Source organism: Neocloeon triangulifer, unplaced genomic scaffold, assembly GCF_031216515.1.
Source record: "Neocloeon triangulifer isolate White Clay Creek 2 clone unplaced genomic scaffold, ASM3121651v1 ptg000015l, whole genome shotgun sequence".
NCBI classification, from domain to species: Eukaryota; Metazoa; Arthropoda; class Insecta; order Ephemeroptera; family Baetidae; genus Neocloeon; species Neocloeon triangulifer.
In genome coordinates this window covers 4652960-4674009 of record NW_026775557.1, presented here as the reverse complement: position 1 = coordinate 4674009, position 21050 = coordinate 4652960, and the positions used below count along the sequence as shown (strand labels likewise).

General features: G+C 39.3%; 3 protein-coding genes across 4 annotated transcripts in view; 1 reads left to right on the top strand and 2 right to left on the bottom strand.

Moving 5' to 3' along the window:
• Positions 1 to 8782, bottom strand: part of LOC132202858 (thrombospondin type-1 domain-containing protein 7B-like) — a 105839-nt gene extending 97057 nt beyond the window's left edge. The window contains exons 1-2 of one of the 2 annotated variants that reach the window (XM_059630128.1): positions 8541 to 8782; positions 8307 to 8408 (exon numbers count right to left, since the gene is read on the bottom strand). The gene's annotated coding sequence lies outside the window, so the exon portion shown is untranslated. The remainder of the gene's footprint in view (positions 1 to 8306; positions 8409 to 8540) is intronic. The other variant, XM_059630129.1, reaches the window with a different exon arrangement.
• LOC132202860 (uncharacterized) lies at positions 1693 to 20938 on the top strand. The gene is made up of 13 exons (XM_059630132.1): positions 1693 to 1748; positions 11247 to 11625; positions 12660 to 12837; positions 12897 to 13029; positions 13170 to 13312; positions 18180 to 18391; positions 18544 to 18721; positions 18977 to 19140; positions 19194 to 19367; positions 19435 to 19582; positions 19637 to 19746; positions 19893 to 20187; positions 20347 to 20938. The coding sequence occupies exons 2-13, from the start codon at positions 11251 to 11253 to the stop codon at positions 20460 to 20462; spliced, it is 2226 nt and encodes a 741-aa protein (XP_059486115.1). The 5' UTR covers positions 1693 to 1748; positions 11247 to 11250; the 3' UTR covers positions 20463 to 20938.
• On the bottom strand, positions 13493 to 17560 carry LOC132202183 (zinc finger protein 585A-like). The gene is made up of 5 exons (XM_059628935.1): positions 17422 to 17560; positions 17185 to 17358; positions 16901 to 17084; positions 15614 to 16740; positions 13493 to 15450 (listed from the first exon to the last, which is right to left on the bottom strand). Exons 1-5 carry the CDS (start codon positions 17443 to 17445, stop codon positions 13654 to 13656), a joined length of 3306 nt encoding a protein of 1101 aa, XP_059484918.1. The 5' UTR covers positions 17446 to 17560; the 3' UTR covers positions 13493 to 13653.
• Positions 20939 to 21050: the final 112 nt, after the last annotated feature.

The following is a 21050-nucleotide window of genomic DNA, read 5'->3' as shown; positions in this document are numbered from 1 at the left end:
ACTAAGCAGGCACTCTCGGCAAAAAGTATCGACCCTATATTCATGATCACCCATAAATCATTCCGGCGCGCTCTCGGTGCGACGAAAGAAAACTCATCACCGGCCATGCGATAAAATAAGGCGTAAGAAATTTCCCGCTTTTCTCACTCTTTTGTTTTGCGTCGACTTTATTCCACTCAACGCATATTTTCATCACTCTCCCAACGCAAGCACGTGCATATAAAATCCGCGGAATTAATCCTGCCGAGTGGGGTTGTTTTTGGGCGAGGGCATCAAAGGGATTATCATTTTTGGCGAGCACGTCCGTTGGCGTTCGCGGGAAAAATAAGGAAGCTTTGATCTCTCTTTGCTGGCTGAAAACTCTCTTAGTCTCTCGCGTCCGCGGCAATGCTTTGTGAAGAGAGAAGAGCAAGTCTAGGAAACGAAAAATACCATCGGCCTTGCTGCACCCCGCAAAACGGCAAATGTTTGCGAAGAGAGTGCCCTGCTCGTTTTCTCTCCTCCAAGATTGCGCATAGACCCGAGATAAAGAGCGAGAAGAAGAAGAAGCGTATGCAGCAGGACGGAGGAAGAAAAATTGCCATTCAAGTGGATCCCGACTTTCAAAGGCGAATCTTTTTCGTGTGCGATCTGAGAAAAAGGCAAATTTAATATCATGGGAAAGATTCTTTTCTTTGTTTGTGCATGCCTGGCTTTTTTGGGATGATGCTTTATTTTTCCTTTTCAAAATTTGACTAAAAATAGTGTATACCCGATTTTCCGTCTGAATAAAAACTTCAATCAAGCAACTGCAGAAATTTTTCAAATAAAATAATGTCAAATCCAACGCATCATTTTTGTTTTACAATAAGTAACGATTCTTAGCAAAGCTATACAATAATTTCCTAATGAATATAATATTGTATTATCTTTAATAATTAATTTATTCATTTAGTTTAAATATTTAATGAATCAAACGTAGTTGTGTGTTCCACACAACTTCCTGTCGAATCATGAAATGCGATTTTATTTTAAATAAACATAAATTATTAATTTATTTTATAACTGAAAGTTAAAAGCATTTATTTAAAACAAAAAAAGTTCAAATTATATTTTTCATAAATTTTATTATAATAGCAACTTAATATTGAAAAGCTTTTAATTCTTGTCCGTTATACTGGTTATTAGCATAGTAAGTTTCAAAACGAAGAAACGTGAAAAGCGCATCATGTAGCGAAAAATAATAAAGGCCACTTTTTCGCCAACAAAAGCAGTTCACAGAGACAGAATACGTCAACAGAAATCCAATTCCCTTGCGTAAAAGAGACGAAATTTCATAAGGCACGTTTTTGCCTCATTGCCGAAGACGGCAGTGCACAAAAAAGAATGGAGAAAATAATCTTCGTGCTCGCGTACATACGCACTGTGGGCGACCGCGAAATCCTCAGACAAATGACACCACTTTGCATTCAGAAAGAAAGAAAAAGCGAGTGCGTGTTTTTGAGTCAATTAAACGAGAGAGAGAGAGAAAATGCAAATAATCAGGAAGCGAGTCGAGGAAATAAAGCCGTCCCGGAGAGGAAATGAGGGTCGGGAGGGCGCCCTCGCTCTGTTAGGTTGGCACGAGGCTCGCCACGCTGCGAGGGGTGGCTCGGTGGTGGTGGCGGCCGATCAATACCCCTGCCCCGTGTGAGTGTTGACTCCAGTGGAGATTTCACAAGGCAGCCAGACTCGGGGCCGCCGCGGCGCAAACTACATCTGCTGTTGAGGTAAGTCACGCCCTAGCCAGTCGCGTACGTTCCCCGGCCGAGCCATTGTCCTCTTATCGCACTGCTAATTGTTGCCCTTCGCAAATCAACACACGTGCCAATCGCTTTTTAATTCGGCCGGTCTTTCTTTTCTTTCGGCGGCACCGACGCCACCGGAATTTCAAATGTTAGCGCAAGAATGTGTCCCTGTTCGGTACCAACATTGCATGTGCGTGCAATTCACACTTTTGCGGCACACGGTTTATTTTCTGGGCAACCGACAGACGGACCGACCGACCGCCGGGCTCTTGTTTGTGTGCTGACGCAAAATTGTTCCGGCCACTTTCGCTTGCTATTTGTGACCGGCGGCGAATGACAAGTAAATTTGTTTATGGTTACCACCGGAAATGCGGAGAATGTTTCAGGCGGCTGGTTGTGTTAAAAGAGAAATTGAATTTGTGGTACGCTTCCTTTTTTAGAAATAAATTGATAAATTCAATTGGGATGAGAAAAAAATAGAGATCTTTCATGGTGATTTATTTAACCTTTTTGCTCAAGAGATCTTTAGTAAAAAAAAAAATTAGACACTTTATTTATGATTAAAGGAATTAAAATTTGCTTGTACTGGATTTTATTTTTTGCTAAATTTTATAACAAAAAATCATGTTATTTAATAAAACGATTAATTTTATTGGAAAATCTTCATTATCTTGTTATAGCTTAAATTTTGAGCTTCAATGTTTCGTTCTAATTACTATTGCTATAAGTTTACGCCTTAATTTTCCAATCACATTTCCCTAAAGAACAAATTGTCAAAAATTCAAAAAGTTTTAATTTAAAAATATTAGAAATTATATAGAAAAATATCAAATATCAAATAGAGAATTTATTAATTTAAAATCCATGATTAAATTTCTTCAGATGCCTTTCTGATTACCTTCAGTTATCTAAACCAATGTTTTGCCACCTTAAAAATTTATTGATGTAACTAAGGTTGCTATGGCTGTTTCCCTTTTTCACTCATGATGACTCTCAGCTCGGAGATAAAATTTTGATTTTATCTCCACTGCTGAGGAAAATGCGCCTTTGAATAAAACGGACAAATTTCCTTGCTGGCCGTCTGCCAAAAGATAGTCTCGCCCATCGCTTCGGTTGCCACAGCCGCCAAACGACTCGCGTAGTTACCAATCACTACGTACCATATAAGTCATCTTCTTTCAAAAACGGAAACTTTTCAGAAGAGCTTTAAGCTTCTGGCAACAGCGAGGAATATAAATTTTATCTGTTTATTTTCCGTTAAAATGTTTTATTTAGAGCCGAGCACTTTCAGCTCCGTTGAAACAACATATATTGAACGTCGCATGGGCTTTGATTTTGCTGCCAATATCCGCTGCCGGCGCCATTAACGAGCGCAAGCAGAGTTTTAAATATTTGATTATGCAACCTGCTCTGCTCTCTCTCATTCTGCGCGTGTTGCATACCTGCACTCCAAACACGACGCTTCAGTTGCTCGAGTTAGCGACGCAGAACGAAGCAATAAGTGGAGCAACGAACAAACTAGAGTCGGCAACTAGCCTACTTTCCCAAGAATACATTTGGATCACTCCGACCCTGGAGTTTTCAAATTGAAGACTTTCGCTGATTTTCGCTTAATAAAATAAATATTAAAAAGCAGCACAAAGTCAGATAAAGATAAAACTTTACGAGAAAGTTTGATGCTAACCTTTTACAGAGTAATTAAACTGAAACTGAAGGGGAAGGGGAAGTTTTTCAAGAGCAAAATCACATTAATAAAAATAATGAAGTTCGTTTCCAATATTAATTATAATCTATTGTTTTCAAACTTGACGTCGTATAAAACACGCAACACAAGTGACGAGAAAGAATTTAAAATTCCATTAAAAAAGCATAAATTTTAAATTTCCTCAATTTTTTCATAATACAATAAAAATATCATCCTCGTGAATTATACACTTGGAAAAATGAGATACTTTTTCTCAACGCCTATAAAGATCATGCAATTATTAATTCTAGATTTTAAATAAAATCAAGTTACTTCATCAGCACAGGCTGAGCTTTCGACAGCTTTAAATTTATAATTTTTTTAAATCCTTCGATATTATCAAAATTTTCAAAATGTCAAATTAAAACCCCTTATTAATAATATTTGCCTTGATATGTATGTATAATCTTTGAACGAGAATAAACAACAATAATAATATCAATATAAGAATTTCTAACAACTCGCTCTTGTCACTTTGCTCGTTCTAGCCTTTCTGTGGCACTTCCGAGGGCCACTCTAATACCTTTATTTATTTACTGACGGAGGCGCCGTCGTTACGTCAAGAGGAAAATTAGCCCCTCGTTGCGGTCGCCGGTCACTGCCATTCGATCATTGGATTACGCAATTTCCCAATCGCCCGTCCGTTTTTCGAATAAGGCGCAGTAGTTGCTGATCAATAATCAATCGCGTTGTCGGAGGCGTCCTTGCTGAATGAGGGTAATTGCGTATTCTCGGGTCGGATTATGCGCTGGAACTTATTGCAATCTCTTCTGACTCGGCTTCCGTTCCGCCCACGGCACAGAAGGGAGAGATAAATTCCGGCCGAGTGAACGCAACCTTTTTGTTTCGTCTCAAGGGCGGCCCTTTCAAATATCGGAGATGGTTATTTTGATACCTAATAATAGCGGCTGGAGAGTGCCTTTGTTGCACTGCCATGTTTTATGATATTATTGAATCTCCTTCACCGCGCCCGAAGCCCACGTATTAATTCCCAGAGGAAGAGTCGGAATAAAAATCGGTCGCTCGCTTTTTTACGACTCACTCGTGAACACTCCGCGTCGGTTGAAAAATTGAATTTCCATATACATATTTTATGTGCCCTGAGACGTTTGCAAAATATCTACATACACGCAAACGTCTTCTGCATATACATATAAGAATGGGTGTATTTTTCTGTATATGTACGGCCGGATGAGGAGAAGAAGAAAGGACTCGAGTCGCCTCTTTTTTGCTTAGCTGACGGAAAAAATTTGGTCGCATCCTGCCTGCGTGGCTGCCTGTCTTCCTCGGGCGAGTCCTCCGTCGTTCGTACATTTCCACTCGTTCAAACTTCAATAAATGTGTCACTGGGGAGAAAATATTTTCATTGACTTCTTCCTGCTTGACATTCTGCTCGCGTGGCCAGCAGTTTCTCAATGAGACTGGCAGACAGTGGATTATCGAAGAAGAAGAAAAAAAAATGAGCTTGTATATTGCAGCAAAAAATGTAGAGGGAAAATAACAAGACTTGCAAAAATTACACTTTTTTCCAAATAATTTCAGGGATTAAAAAGAAATTTAAATTTTTTCCACCTAAAGTGGAAACGAAATATTTTGGCACGCATACCCGATATCAAACAGACGCTCCTTTGCATCCCGCAACTTTTAGGCCCGACTTTTATGCCAGAGGTGTTACCGCGTGTAAAGAATTTCCATTTAGAAAAGCCGCAGTTTTTTGCCATCGCCTCCCGTTGAAAATAGCCAGTGGGCAAAGCTGCGGCTCTGTTCTTTTTCCCTTTCATGATATTTGCCGACAGAGAGCAGAGGGGGCAATAAACACCAACTTAATTCGAGCAGCGCCGCTGACGACTCTTTTCGAAACGCGCACAAAGTGAAAAACCTCGTTGCGCCGGCAGCAGCGAATTATTATTCATAATGCAAACAGCGGCTGCTGAAATAAAATAGAAATAAAAATAATAATAAAACGCAGGCGAGGCGAGTAAGTGGCCTAAATTCGGGCTTTTCGGCTCAGCGCTTCTTTTTCCAGGGCGAAATTAAAGTGCAATATCCATGAAGGAGGCCGTCGTGCGGAAAAAGCGGCGCGAGAGATGCAGCAAAAGCGTGGATGCGCCGCCGGCTATGGAAAAAGCTGCTTCTGCCAGAGGTGTTTTGATAAAATTGTGTGGCGGTGGCTGTTGGCGTCAAAGCCATTTACTCGATAATAACACTGTGAAGAGCTACTTTGGCGTGCGCGAGGAGCCCCTTTGTATTTAAAACCGCCGCAACGGCAACAAAATTTTTTTTATTAATTGCAATACTCGGCTGAAATTTCTTTCTTTCTTCGCGGGAGATTTAAAATCTCGGCTCTTCAATCTTCCTTATTGCGAGAAACATTCATTTTTCCGCACTTGATACATACTCGGAGCCTTCTCAAGAGAGTGCCGAGATAGAAAAAAACGCGCCCACCAACCCAGTAACTCTCTCAAGTACGCCGAGCCCGCTTCTTGCAAATGCGCTCGCCGAGAGTGACGCAGTTTTGCTTTTTCATTAAGAAGAACGACGACACGCTTATGATTTATACACTCTGCCTTCCCTTCGCGCCTGATTAATGCTGAAAAGCAGGACGTTTCTTTCGGCCGAAATTGCGTTTGCCCGAAAATTCCGGGCGCGGAGCGTCGACCCAAAGGATGCGCCTTTGTCGGACGACTTGAGCGTCCTTTGACGAAAATTCGCTCCTTTTGACGTGGTTTCGCCACACTCGCTCATTCTGGTGCCCTTTTTAATTGCTTTTTCAACGAGACCTGCTTGCGAAAGGTCTCGTTTGATTCTGAATAAAGGGAGAGAGAAGTGGAATGAGAAAAAAAAGCCTTGGTATAACCTCCATGCATGAGAGGAAACTTTGAACAAGGAAATTAAATGTGCCAAATGTTCACTTCTTACAGTATTTAATTTTTAACGCGTGAATATTCATTTCATTTGTGCAGGTTTTCTAGTTTGCTTAATAATAGTGATATACATTCAGATGATAAATACGTCAATCAAAATGCATTTCAACTAAAATTTTTTTAACAAATTGGTAACATTAAAATTAGAAATGTGTTTGTATTTTCCCTCCATTATAAACCCATAATTTTTAAGAATTAGATTTATACAGCGCTAGTTGTTCAACGGATAATTGTTTTCAAAAAATCTATATATCTAAACTCCATTTTATTCAATGTCAGAAGAATTTCAGAAACTTAAAATCTAAGAATAAACATAAAAAAATTATAAATTTTTTTAGAATTTTTAAACCCCAAAAAAATCACTTTCACCCTCCTCAATTAATCACAATAGGAATTTTGTCTCCAATGACTCGCGTCTCATAACGTAATTACACATAAAGGCGATTGGTCAAGAGTTACTAATTTTATTTTAATTTTACTTGTAAGTTTGATTGACAGCAATAATTTAAAGTTGAATTTGCTCAGAACTAAAGACGGTTCAAATGTAACAAAATTAATCAAACTTCATTTGCTAAAATAAATCAGTTTTCATAGCAGCCTGTAAAATAAGTTAAACCCCAGCATCGATTTTACTCCCACAGCAGTCGTAAATTTTGCGGCCTATTCCGGTTTTCCAAGCCCAAATATTGGCTTCATAAGAGGTAAATTACGGGTCTCGTGACGGTTCTATTTTCGGCTTCTGGGAAGGATCGATGCTTACGGAAAGCCCTATTTTTTGTAGAAAGTTATTATTCCCTCAGAATAATCCGGTTTGCTCCGTCATTAGGTAACTAATGGCTGATGAGGGGCAAGACATAAAGAGAGAGTTAAATCAGAGCTTGTGCTGGTTTGGTTATGCACTTGTGGCTTACATAATAATAATAATAATAATAACAATACCCATGTATGTGCGTTGCTGCATCACAACACAGGTACAATAGACCAGTTGGTAATTACAGCGAACGGTACATTCTGCAGTCATGAACAATGGCAGCAAACAAAAACGCGTACAACCTCTTCCAGTAAAACAAGTTTTTTTTTTATCTCATCAGGAATAATTACGAAAAATAACCCAGCCGTGACAGGAAATTAAACTTTGGAAATGAACAGCGCCGCAGTCATTCATTTTCATCAAGCTCGGAGCAAAAAGGGGAGTAATTAGCGCGAAAAATGTGTATGGAAGTGCAGATGGAACCGAGAATGAAACCCACTCCATCGCCCGAGTGGTCCTTGGAAAATTCAACCTCTGATGGGGTGGGTCGTAAAAGAAGCCGCCGTTTTAATAACTGACATCGGCACACTTGGTCCGGCGCGTAGTCTATTAATTTTTAGAACGCCAAAGGTTAGCTGCAAGTTTTTACGACGACTTCGGAAGCCAATTTTACGGCCAAATGTACGACACCATCTGGTCTGTGTGACGTGTGTCACTAACAGGGTGGTTAAAAAATTTCATGTGGGGAAACGGGGAAACTTGATTCGAAATTCCTGGCTCATTCGATCGAACAAAACTTGAATTTCGTGTAATAAATTGCAAATCTTTTAAAATATTCCTTTTTGACCCAAATTATAAAAAAAAAAAAAAATTAAAAAAAAAAATTAGGTCCCTACGGAATATTAAGATCGTTTGCATAAGTGAAAGGCAATAATAAGTCTTTCAAATTTTTAAAACAGAATTTCAAATAATTAATAACACCGCGGTTGCATTTAATTAGTTTTTAGCGTAACAATTCATCGGCGTCGGCAGAAAAAGGGCCAAATTTTGTCGTCTGCCGTACGTGTGGGGACAAATAAAGATAGTGATAATTATGAATATGCGAAGAAGAAAAAACTGACCTGCTGAAGGTGCTGAGGAAAGGTCGTGCGCTGACTGTTGTCGACGAAGGGACCTGTCTGGGGCCTCCTCCCTGCGCCATTTCCGGTTAACCGCCATTTTTCCTGCAAGCAGCAGACAAAAAAATTCAGCCATAATATTTTCATAAAATTCGTTTCACAACAAACAAGAAATGCAATTCTATTTTAATCCGAGCAAAGAATATAACATACGAAAATAAATTAACATAAACTTACCGATGCCACGTGGCACGGTTGAGGGAGGAGAGGATTTCTGTCAAGCAACAACGCGCGCGGAGCCAAATTCTTGGGTCACTTTCCCGCTTAATCGTCGTTGCATTCAGACCTACGGAGGCTTTGAAGGATGATCGCGGCATTCGCGACCCAAAAACGACGATGTTTGAACGAATTATATGAAAATCATAGGTACGAGCTACACACAAAACACAAACAAACAAAAGTCACTTCTTGTTGGTCACTTATTGCCATCAGTCAGCAGTCAGTAGGCGGCAATGGTAGGCGGGGAGCAAAAAAAACTAGTGAACCAACCAAATACTGTATTGCCTCAATAGGGAATTCTATTAAAATATCAAAAAATCTTAAATTTTGATATTTTAAATTTAATTAAATTTTTTCAAAATTTAAAATTTTATCATAACTCGATTTGAACAGGAGCAAAATAATGTAAATTTTACACAAATTTGTTTTATTAAGTTGGCAATGCTTGCAATGAATTTTCAGCAAGATTTTTGCTGGCGCGATTAGCGATATAATTATGTAAAATGTAAGGAAATGTATACTAGCGGGTGTATGAATTATGAATCATATAATTTTTCATATTTTTATTTTCTACTTCTGCTCCAGCAGCGCATATTGTAAGCAAATGCGTTTAATAGGATAATTTCTATTAATAACTACGAATAATTATGTTGCTTTTTAGCTTTAGGTTTAAAGAAAATTCTAAATCAAGAGCTGAAATTGAATTTTGAATCCGAATAACTTATGCAACTGCAAAATTTTCGCAGAACAATTGTACGAGCTTGCAGGCTTCAAAATGTCTGAATAATCCAATTTCGAGTCACTTGCTTAAAAGCATGGGAAAGCTCTCTTGTCTAATTCAATTTTGAAGGGTCTGACAGCCTGAAGGCTTTCTCATCTAATTTTATGGAGGTCACCAATCTGACCAATTCCAATATAAAAATATATTATTTTCCACGCACTCTCTGCGTGTTAAGCAGCGGTGTTTGCAATTTTTCACTACCTATTCAATTTTAAAAGAAATGAAAATTAATATTTATTTTGTATTTTATATTCTGAAAAAAATTTGAATTTTGCAAACTTTTTGTGTCTGGAAAGTTCTAACCTAAAAAACCTTGCCCCTTAAAAAGCTTTTAGAGAGAAGGAGCTTTAGAAAAAAATCGCGAACACCTATAAGGCTGGTCGGCGCTCTATTATTCTGAGCTCATTTTTTGAGATTACGTCTGACACGAATGCATGAAATCGAAATAATTTATCGCGCCGAGTGTTTGAGCGGCGGCCTACTTTTTCATTCTTTTCTCTCGTGAGGCACAAAAGCACCCAACAGTGGAAGGGTCTCTCTCTCTCTCTCTCTCTCTCTCTCTGAGAAAGAGAGAGAGAGAGATTCGGCGCCCGCATACAATTTTGCTAAACGAATTCAAATGCAGATTCAGACAGGCGTGACAATAAAGTCCTCTCTCGTTCTCTTCAGCCGACGCTCGCAAGCTTGCGCTCGCACCATTTCAATCAACATTCTTTGACGAAACTTACTCGTCCGTGAGCGAGCCAGCGGGGCCGCGAAATTTTAGACATGCAATTACGCCGGGGCGTCTCATCGCCCATTGCAAGTGCTTTGCGGCGGCCGTGATTTAAATCTTATCCCGCCGAACTAATTATAACTTTGCGCAAGAGACTTTAATGCGCATAATTATTGCCTCTCGGCAAGTAGGAGATGCCGAAAGGAGCAAAGCAACCTGCTCTCTCCGTGTGGGAATTCTAATTTTGGATGCCGCTCTTAATTATGCTCATGGGTGAACTGCGTCGGCCAAAGTTTGTTTCGCTAAGACGTCGTACCTCTGCGCAACCGTATCAGTTATAATGCTGCCCGGATTTGTCGAGTTCGCGCTCGAGTGCCGAGTTTAAAGCTTTTGATCTAGTGGGTTGAGAAATTTGGCGCTGTTTTAGTTATTAACCGCGCATTGCATAAGTTGCCAGCCGGGCGCACGAACTTCTCAACAACTTTTCTTTTGTCGAGTTGTGCGCATTTAGCTCTGACGAGCTCTGAATTCAGCAGATTCGGGCTCGTTATGTTTCAAGTGCGATGATTTTAAGAGCTTGTTTGCACTCTTATTCAGTCGGGTGCGAATTTTATTAAAAACAACTTATAAATTTTATAGAAAAATTTATTTATAAATTTTTCTGATAAATATTGTTGAGAAATCATAGATTATTTATTTTTATTAGAATAGAATTTCATTTGATTCTATTATTTTTATTGTAATCTAATTTTTATTTTCCACAGAAAATAATATAAAATTTTGGATTTATATATTCTGTGGTTTCAAAAATTCAGAAAGAGACTCTGTCTCCGACAAAAATATTAAATTAATCAAACGACTTAAGAATAAAAAAATTTGACTTTTTTCCTACCTGAAGCTGAATATGTAACTTTTTTACACCTCTAATGTCAGAGCATTACTCTTGCGGTGTAACTTTATAGCTGCGGGTCTCAAGAAAGGTCAGAAATAGCGCTCTAGAAATAAGGAGAACGAGCGGACGTGTGGCCCCGCGGTGTGCCGAAAATTGCATATGTGCATGTAAAGAGGTCGTCTTTAGTTTCTTTTTTATTATTATTTCGCCCGCGAGAGAGACAAAGAGCACGAACAAAGAATGGCGCATTCAAAAGGCGACTCTTTTGTGTTGCAGAGAGATGATCGTGCGGTTGGCGCTTGTGTTGTGGGCGCTGGCCGCGCTCAGCACGTGCCAGCAGAGCAGCAGCACCGGCCCAGTGGAGGCCAAGGCCGCCAGCACGCAGGCGGCCATCACCTCCGAGGCGACTACAACTCATCCCGGCAGCTCGGTAAGGGCAGAGGTCGCGAGGGAGGTCACAACCGAGGCGGCCAGCTCGACGCTCTCGACAACGACAACCCCGCCTTCGCCGCCGGCCACCGCGAAAAAACAGCATCCCACGCCAACGGAACATGTTGAAAAAAGTCCTGCTGTGGCCACGACCACCACCGAAGCACCGACCACCACCGAACCGGTCAAGGACGAACTCGAATCGCTGCCGCCTATGCTGCCAGAGGTAAGATTTTTATTCAATTCCACCCTAATTTTTTTTATCTCTTTGTTGTACATTTTTTTTAATTATTTTTCAATGATTGCAACTCCATTCATATTAATGTAAAATAAACGAAATAAACTGTATAATTGATTACGAGTGTTAATATATTATGTTTTTCCTACAAAAATTTGGAAATGTGAATTTTTTTTAGTATTTTGCAAGCAGATTTAAATTGAAATCTATTTTTTATTCCAACGGTAAGCAAAAATACAACGCCATCATAAAAAAAAATAGATTCAAAACTCATTCCATTGTATGTAAACCTCAACTGATTGAATTTTGGTCAATTATTCACTAAGTCTGCACGGTCGGCAAACCTTTGTAATTGAGTTGAGCCTCCGTTCATTGCGGTCTCAGCACTCTCAGCGCGTACCTTCTGCTTGGCAAATTGAGAGGAAAACGAAACTTGAAAGCTTTAGATATCTTGCCAGCAGTGAGAGCGCCTGACGAGAGCTAAGTAGGCAATCCGCGCTCCTTTCGATACGTGCCGGTTGCATAAACCCACTTGTCTTTCTTGTTTGTTATTTGTAGCTTCAGTCGTATTAGGGCTTTTTTAGCTCTCGGCTGCATGCGCTTTTCTTTTTTGAAGCCTCTCGTTTGTCGTCAAAAACAGAGCTTGCAATTGTATTCTCAGCGCGCTCACTGCTCTTGCCGGTTTTGTTTTCTAAATTACTGTTTGCCTCTGCCCTCTTTGTTATGAAATCTTTTTTTGTAAATTAACCTCTCTGCAATTGCGTTTGTTTTCTTTTGTCGCAAAAAAGTTCTCGCGGGCTTTGTTTTGAAATGGCGCAACAGTTGTTGTAATTAATTTCGCCCAGAAGTCTTCTCTCTTGCTTAATTAATTTTTCGATACGAAAATATTCTAAATATTATTCCAGTCCAGCCAAATTACATCAAATTTGCATGCCAAGTGATATAATTGAGCAAAAAAGGATATAAAAAGTTTAAGATTTTTCTAGTAGAATTAAAAAAAAAATACTGATCATTTTTTTTAGCATTACAAGCTGACCGTTGAAATATGGGATGGCAACCGCAAGTTCACAGTCTTCGAGCACAAAGAAGAAACACGGCTGGCGCTGACCCTGGTGCCAAGAGCGGCGCCAAACAAGAAACAAGGCCCGTCGCAGTCGTGTTTAGTCAACTTGACGTCCGGCTCTGGACACGTCATTCGAGGTAAACAACCCATTTATTGATCGATTAGAGGCATTAATTTGAAATTGATCGCTTCGCAGGGGTGAGGTGCCATGTGTCCACCTCACTGCCGCACGCCTGCTTTTGCAGTGAGAGCCAGTGCGCCTCCTATGTGCGGCTGGAATCGATAATTTCCTTCATATCGTCCGGAGCGCCTGGCCAGGATACAAACAGGTTAGAATATTAAATTTGACCTCACAATTAATTTTAATATTATTATAAAATTTAAGATTCATAATTGTCTCATGGAATACATTTCCTTTGTAAAGAAAATCTTGTAATTTAATTCTCAATCTTTCTTGAATAAATTTTAGGTCCACGGTACAAGGAGCCGGAGTCGGCACAGTTGAAATGCTCAGCTGGAGGCGGCGTGATGCCGACATGAGCGTGGAATTGACGTATGTTCGATCTGAGGGACACGATCTTTTGCCTGTCGCTGCACGGCTAGAAGGCAGTGGTGAGTCAATGATCCCTTTTTTATTAGAATAATTACGCATTTATATGGGTGCATTCGTAAAAGACAAAAGTTGTGATTTGAAATCATTTTTATTTTTATTAGAAGCCATTGACAATTTTCAAATTTCAAATCTAAAATCATCGGGGAACATTTGTAGTAAATGTTTCTTTATTGCTTTAAAAAAAAAAAATTATATTCATATATACTGATTTACTGAAAATTAAAAGCAATGATTTTTAAAAATTTTGCTAGTTACATAGCAAAATACATTTTTTTTTCAAACTAAGTGGGTATATCCTTAATTTTACTATTTTTACTCACTGAGAAACCAAGTAATTAAATTACCTGATGGTTTTTACTGGAACGATGCTCATTGCTTTCCCATTCTGTTGCTTACTACACTTGTGCAATTCCTGGGCTCCTTTTGATTTTTTCAGCAATTCCGCCAAAGAGTCGCAGCGCAGAATGCACATCTTGCATGTCTTACATTGAATGGTCAGTTTGCTCTCATTGTCATCGACAGGATTTTTCCTTGGCCGGCCTCTGCCTCGCTTCTTGCCTGTGTTGTCACTGTTGTCGATGATTTGAAAAGTTGGCTCAGGGTTTTTCCTCGGACGACCCCTCGAACGCTTCGGGGCGTCCACTGTCAAAGGCTTTGAGACCTCCACGGCCTTGTCAACTTCTTGATTGTTGGCATTGTGGCACTTGTGCATGAACTTGTTGATGTAAGGCATTTTGCAGATTTCACAAGTGAAGGCTTTCTCAGGGTGCTGCCTTAAAATGTGAGTGATCAGCAAGTCCACTTTGGGGAACATCAGGAAGCAGAATTTGCAAGTTATGTTTTCGTGGGTCATGTGTTTCAAAAGGTCGTGCCTGAGAAGTTGTGCCTCCGAGTCAAAATTGGCCTTGCACTTCTCACAGATCTTCAACGGAGGTTGTTTGTCATTTGTCAATGGAGTGGAGTGTTTCAAAAGGTTGTGTCTGCAAAGGTTCTCCTCTGAGTCAAATGAAATCTTGCACTCCATGCAGGTCTTCATAAGGATTTGTTTTGGAAGCTGATGCATTTTTCTGTGTTCTTCCAGGGCTTGCTTGCTGATAAAGTGAAGATTGCACTGGTTGCACTGGAGGTTCTCAAACTGTTTGTGACATCTTAAAATGTGAGAATCGACTTCAGTCATGCTGTACATGACCTTCTGACATGGCTTGCAGACCCATTCGCTGGTATACTTGGGACTCAGCTGACTCATCATCAGCAATTTTTGGTCCGCAGCCATCTTGTTGCAGGTTCTAAAATGGTTCTTCATCTGTATCAACAATGAGAATCTTGTTCCGCAACCTGAGCAAATGATCAAATTGCTGTGCTGCTTTTCCATGTGACGAGTGAACCAAGCTTCATTGCAATATATCATTGGGCAAAGTTGGCAGCAGATATTCTTGCCTTGGTATCTGAGAATGGAAGTTTGAGGATCAAACTGAATGTCTCGATTCTTGTTCTTCACAGACAAACGCTGAACCTGCATGCTGCGCACAGCAACAACCATTTGCGATTCCTTGGATTTTTTTGAAAATGAGATTCTATTGAGATGTGCAAATTGCAAATGGCGTGCAAGTTCAATATCAGTGTAAACCTCAGTGAAACACACACAGCACTGGAATTTTGGCTCAAAGTTCATATTTGCAGGCTGATTCTGATGTGCAAGAATGTGAACGATCAATTCCAATTTTTTTGTAAATATGCGTGAGCAATAATCGCACTCAAAGACTTTGGCCTTTGTGCGGTGAATCAGTAAATGGTTGCCTCGCAGTGCACTGGTAGCAAATTGCTTGGAACACAACGCACATTTATACTCGCCTTCCTCCGCCTCTGAGACTGAAGTAGAGGCTTGGGGCAGGTATGAGGAAAATTGAATTTTCTTGCAGCTCAACAGGTGGGACAATAGATGTTGAGGTGTAGGATGCAATAAACAGCAACCAGGACATTTGAAGCAGAGTTTTGAGAGATGCTTCTTCTCATAGTGTGTCATGAGGTTCGCAGTGTTAATTAACTTGAATATCTGAGGGCAGTGAGGGCACTTATAGGTGATTGAATTTTTTAATGCTATATCCTTTTGCAGCTGTTTCGTAATATTCAATGGAACCTGAAAAATTGAGACACGTCTTATTAAAATCGAAAATTAAAATCTGACAAATATTCATAAAAATTAAAATTGTTTTTAAAAAGTCGTAAAAATTTCATTACACATTAAAGCATTAGCAAGTCAACAGAAGAGGGTGGAATTTAAAGCACAATGTAAAAATTACCTTTTCACAGGAAGCAACGTGGTCTGTCAGGAATGGCTTGTTGAAATTGCCAATTCCACATCCAGGGCAACAGATAGGCAACTGAGAGCTGTGTTTCACTTTCATGTGAGAAACTGCATCAATTAGCTTGTTGAATTCTTCTTGACAGTGGACACAAGACAATTTCTTTGAGATACTGCCAAGGATAATATCGCATCCACCCTGCACTTTCACAGCGCGATCATCCTCTTCAGACTCGGCTTCCTCTACTTCCTCGTCTGGCTCTAATTCAAATTCGTCTGCTACTGAAGTTTCTCCTTCAATGACAGTTTCGTCAGTTAGTTCAGCAAACAGTTCATCTTTGTTAAGCATCATGGGAATCTGGTTCTTGTGGTATTTGACAAAATGCCGAGCAACTGCAGAAAACTTGTTGAATTTAAATTCACAAACAGCACAGCAGAATTTCTTTTCATCCGATGGAAGGTAGAAAGATTCTAGTTGGAATCCAGGATGCTTTTCAATCAAGTGATTCATGATCAGAGTCCTGGCAGGAAATTCTTCATCGCAGACCTCGCATGAGAAATCGCCGTGGACGTGTCGGAAGTGATCTGAGAGCTGTTTGAGGGACATGTAGACATTGCAGCAATTCTTGCAGGGGTAAGCTGCGTTTGGAAGTTGAAAAAGAGGGTGTTGGCCCTTCAAATGCGCAGCAAGGTGTGGAAGGCTATCAAACGATCTTGGGCATTTTGGGCAGAAGAAGGCACTCTGGTTGACTTTTCTTGAGATCAGGCAGGATTTTTCCATCACATGCTTGGTCAGGCTGCGTCTCCAAGTAAAGGTCAAATGGCAGTTTGGGCAGCTTTTCAGATCTGGGTGGGTTTGCTCTAAGTGGAGTTTCAAGCTGCTGCTGCTGCAAAAGACCAATTTGCACACAGGGCACGAGAATGATTTTTCTCGAGTTGAATTTTCCTTCTCCTTGCTGTGCAGATCAACTTTGCCCTGGCAGCATTTCACAATGAAATCATCATCTAGTTCTTCCAACTGGACACTGCATTCTTTCACTTCAGTGGCAGAGTGGATGGCTTCGATCCTCAAAAAGTTAGTTGATTTGCTAGAGCTCTCTTCCACTTCCAAAGTTGAATGATTTACTGTGAAATTTTCACCATGTTAATTTTTTACCTCGAAAACAAAACAACAATTTTTTTCCTTTTCAAAAAGAAAAGAAATATTAAAAAAAAATAATCAAGTTAAATACGAAGTTTGGAAAACAATTTTTAACTTATGTAAGCACAGAAAAAAATAACTTACCATTAATTTTAGAGCTCTTTTCTACAATTTCATTCTTGATGATCTCATTCCAAAACATCCCAGTTGAATTGAGCTTAGCATCACCATTTCTGGCTGCTTGTATTTTCAGCTCGTTGGCCCAAGTCTTCAGGGTTGTAAAACAGGGCCAGCAAATACTTTCAGAGAATCCACTTGAGAACTTAATCTGAAAATAGAATTAGAAAATATTATTCAAAATGATAAAATTTAAACAACAACAAAAACATGTCAGAAATATTTTATAACCATACAAAGTGCAAATTTACCTCAATTCCAACGAAATCAGCAACCCATCGCTGAATATTCTCCAAACCAATAAGGCCGAGTGAAACTGGTTTTTCAGCGGGCCTCAGGCAAAGCCTGCAAGACTGTGTGGTGGTTTTTTGCTGGTCTGCATGGAGTTTGATTTTCTTTCCACCGGGATCAGTTGTGTGACACTTCTAAAACAGCAACCGATTTACGTTTTAAAATTTCAATCAGCGTTCAAACTCAAGAATTATTACCTCAGGTGGCCGGGGTCGTTTCATTTTCTAGCCCAAATTTGCAAGTTTCCAGGGAAACAACACAAACAGTCCACCTCTCTGGACACAAACAACTCACTCGCAAATGCAAAACATGGCAGTTTTGCGCCTTTTCTCTTGTGGGCTGCACATGGGACCGGTGGGTGTGCACCGATCACAGCGCCGTCATTCAAACCTTTTAGGCGCAGGTCGCACGAGGCCATATTAAATACATTAGGCAATTTGTTTTCAAATTTTCTTTCATGGGAAAAAGGGTAATCTATAAATTCTATTATTTTATGTAAAAAGAATTGTCATATTATAGGATCAAAAAGAGGAAAAATTTCAGAATTCTAGTTGCTATAATAGAATTTAATTAATTTAACGTAATTTAATATTGTTATTTCATGCAAAAAAGCATTATTTAATTTTTATTTCTATTCGAGTCATCTCTATTAAAACAATTAAACCTTTCAAATTGAAAGAAAAATTTCAAAAAATTTTAAATTTATTTCATTATATTTTTCCTATTTCTTTTCTTTTAAGGTTTCAAGTCAACACTATCAACAGAACAGATATCAACAGATTATACATACCAACTAAATCGCTTGCTGAATACATAAATAATATGTATTACAATTAATTTTACTCTTACCTGATTATTAAAAGAAAACAAAAAGTCTAATTTTATTTCAATAATTTCTAATTTCCTTGCAGAAAAAAATGAAAAATTATTAGCTTGCAACTTTCCTTGTTTGCAGGGCGTGTTTTTGGATTGCCAGGAGGCTACATTCAGCTGACTTACGCTTTTCTGAACTTCAAGACCGAAGTTGGCGGAGAATGGAATAGGGTGGACTCGCCCTTCCTGCCACCCCCTGGCGTCTTTTGTCAGCCCTTGGCACAGACAAATAGGGCGCCTCGACTTCCTCCCTTGGCGGAACAGTTCTCTGTTTCTATGGAGACAATTGTGCACGTAAGCGAATTTTTAGTCCTTTTTTGCCTGAACACGTCACCACATCAAATTAATCTCATCGTCCTAACAATATAAGCCAGCGATAAAACATTTGCTCGCAGAGAGAGCGCGGATATATCTTAACTGCGAAACCAAATTGTTTGTCTTTGCAGAGCTCGAGGCTTATTTCGTACGAGCAGCAGCATTACGACTTGGTGGAAAAGTTGGTCGCTTACACTTGGAGGCCGCATTTGCACACTCCGTTGCCACCTGTCAACTTTGGTAACTTCCCTCCCGCTCAGTCCAGACTACCGTCGCAGAGTTACAGATTAGTGCACGACTTCAAAAGTGGTAAAATAAAATTCACTTCATTTTTTCTTCTGCTTACAATTAGAAAAATAATGCTATTTTGTTTTAAAAATTGATTAAAAATATAAATAATGGAAAATTTAGTCGAGGTAGCTTTAACTTGTGTCATTTTCGTTATTATTAAATTAAAATTTTCAATTATGGATTTAGTTTATGAAAAATAAATAAAATACGAAAATTAAAATGGCATTATTTGTCAACAATTTGAATGGCGCATTAATGGTGGTTTCGTTTCAGGAGTGCAATACCGAATTAGTGAAGATACTGGAAATTGCACCTTGGAAGGAATTCCCCTGGACGCGCCTGATGCAGCCCTCACAGCAGCCACCAAGCACGTCCGTCTCAGACATGCCCAAGAGCTTCTTCACGCGGACAGAGACAGTTTCGCCTACTGGGGACTGGTGAGTAAAAAGATAAAAAACTAAATGGATAAAACCAAAATCCTTTTTGACAGCGCGAGGTGCGCGGGATTTTGTGCGACGTGTGGGTTGCATCGAGGGGCACCCAAAGAGGATTTTACTCGACAGTGGAAGTGTTTCTCTCGCACAAAAACTGGAGCGTCGAAATGGAAGTTCTGAACCACGTACAGCGCGTGCCTGTTGGAGTTGCCACTTATTTAACACCAGCGGTACCTTAAATATATTGAAATTAAATATATAATATTAATAATTAAATATTTATACTGAAATATGCAGCAAGAGAGCCAGTCCAGCACGGCATTCCAACATGTTTCAACTACCCATTACTACGGCTACAGAACGGGACACCCAGCTTGGTCCAACTTTGAAATTGCACCTTGCCTGAACAGACTGAACCGCCTCTTCTTAAAATTGTCTTTACAAAGTATTTAAAAATTAGTGAAATTTTAAGTTTTAATTTAACCGAATTGCAATTTAGTTTCATATCGTGAGCTGTCTCAATTCAATCTGGAGGCCGTCCAGGATTCATTGCGCCGGGCCATTGCTGGAATCGCAGGAGTTTCTCCACTCAGGGTTACCCAAATTACAGTAAGAAAAAAAAATGATAAAAAAATAATAACCTTATTTTCTGGTGTTGAAAAAATTGGAATAGTTCATTGAAGAAAAAATATCTGTAATCACTTTCAAAAGAAATAAAAATAAATCTAAATTTTCAATTAATTTTTGCTTTGCAGCTGAGCAGCGAGGGTATGAACGGCGAAGTGGCCGTCTGGTTCTCTTTACTGGAGGCGCCAGGTCTGGTCGGCCCGGTCGACCAGCCAAGGGCTCAACTTTCGCTGGCAGATGCCCATCAACTATTGAGGGGCATCGTCCAGAGGCACCCTGTACCAGTGAGGATCGGTCTTGGAGGAGGCAGACAAAGGGTGGTGCAAATCAGGGCCGGATCCTTGGCGGCTGTCCCTGAGGCTGTCCACCCAGGAACAACAGGAGGCAAGCCGAGGCGCTATTTCCACGCAACATACACTGCAGGTTTGCATTAAAAATAGTTTTTCCTAATCAAATCAAAAGCAAGTAATAGATAAATGATAAAAAAAATTATATAATTTTCATAATACAAAATTGAATTTCAATTTAGAATTTGATTAATTTGAAAAAAAAATTTTATTATTTATTTCTGTGATTTTACAGGTTCAATGGCTGGTTTTGGATTTTCAATGGTCGTACTTGGACTCTGTGTGGGTTTGTTGTCTGGATTCCTGTTGTGGAAAAAGCGTCCTGGAGTTCCGTACGAGTTGACAGAGTAATTTTTTTAATGATAGGGAAATGGAAATTTACGTGCACAAAAAGTTACTCAGCACTGGCCGCAAATCAAATATGAGGCTCTCACCTGTCACGTCCATTTTATTGTGAAGCTAAAAATGCTCGTTTTCCCATACATAACAATCACAGATTTTAATGTTAAGATAATTTTGTCTACATTTCTGTATTGTAAGGGGCTTTCTTTATACCGTAAAATATGTGAGAGGAAAAATAACCTTGTTAATAAGTCAGAATAATGTCTTTCATGCAACTATATTCTGCGCTGCACTTTTAGTATCACAAATTAAATCAGAGCTCTCTTGTTGTGTAAACTATTAAAATAAATGGAAATAAATAATCTCATAAATATTACTGAATTAAATCACATTACAGACGTAGATGCTCACAAAAAATCTTCACACACTTAAAAAAAATCCCCGAAATAAATTTCGGTCCTGTCAACAATTTAAGTGGAATTAAAGAAATTAACGAATTGAAATATTTGGGACCTGATTTTAATTCTTGTCCTTGAATAATTAAAAATAATCAGGGATGAAAATTCATTGAAAAATATTAATGAAGGTGCTGAGACA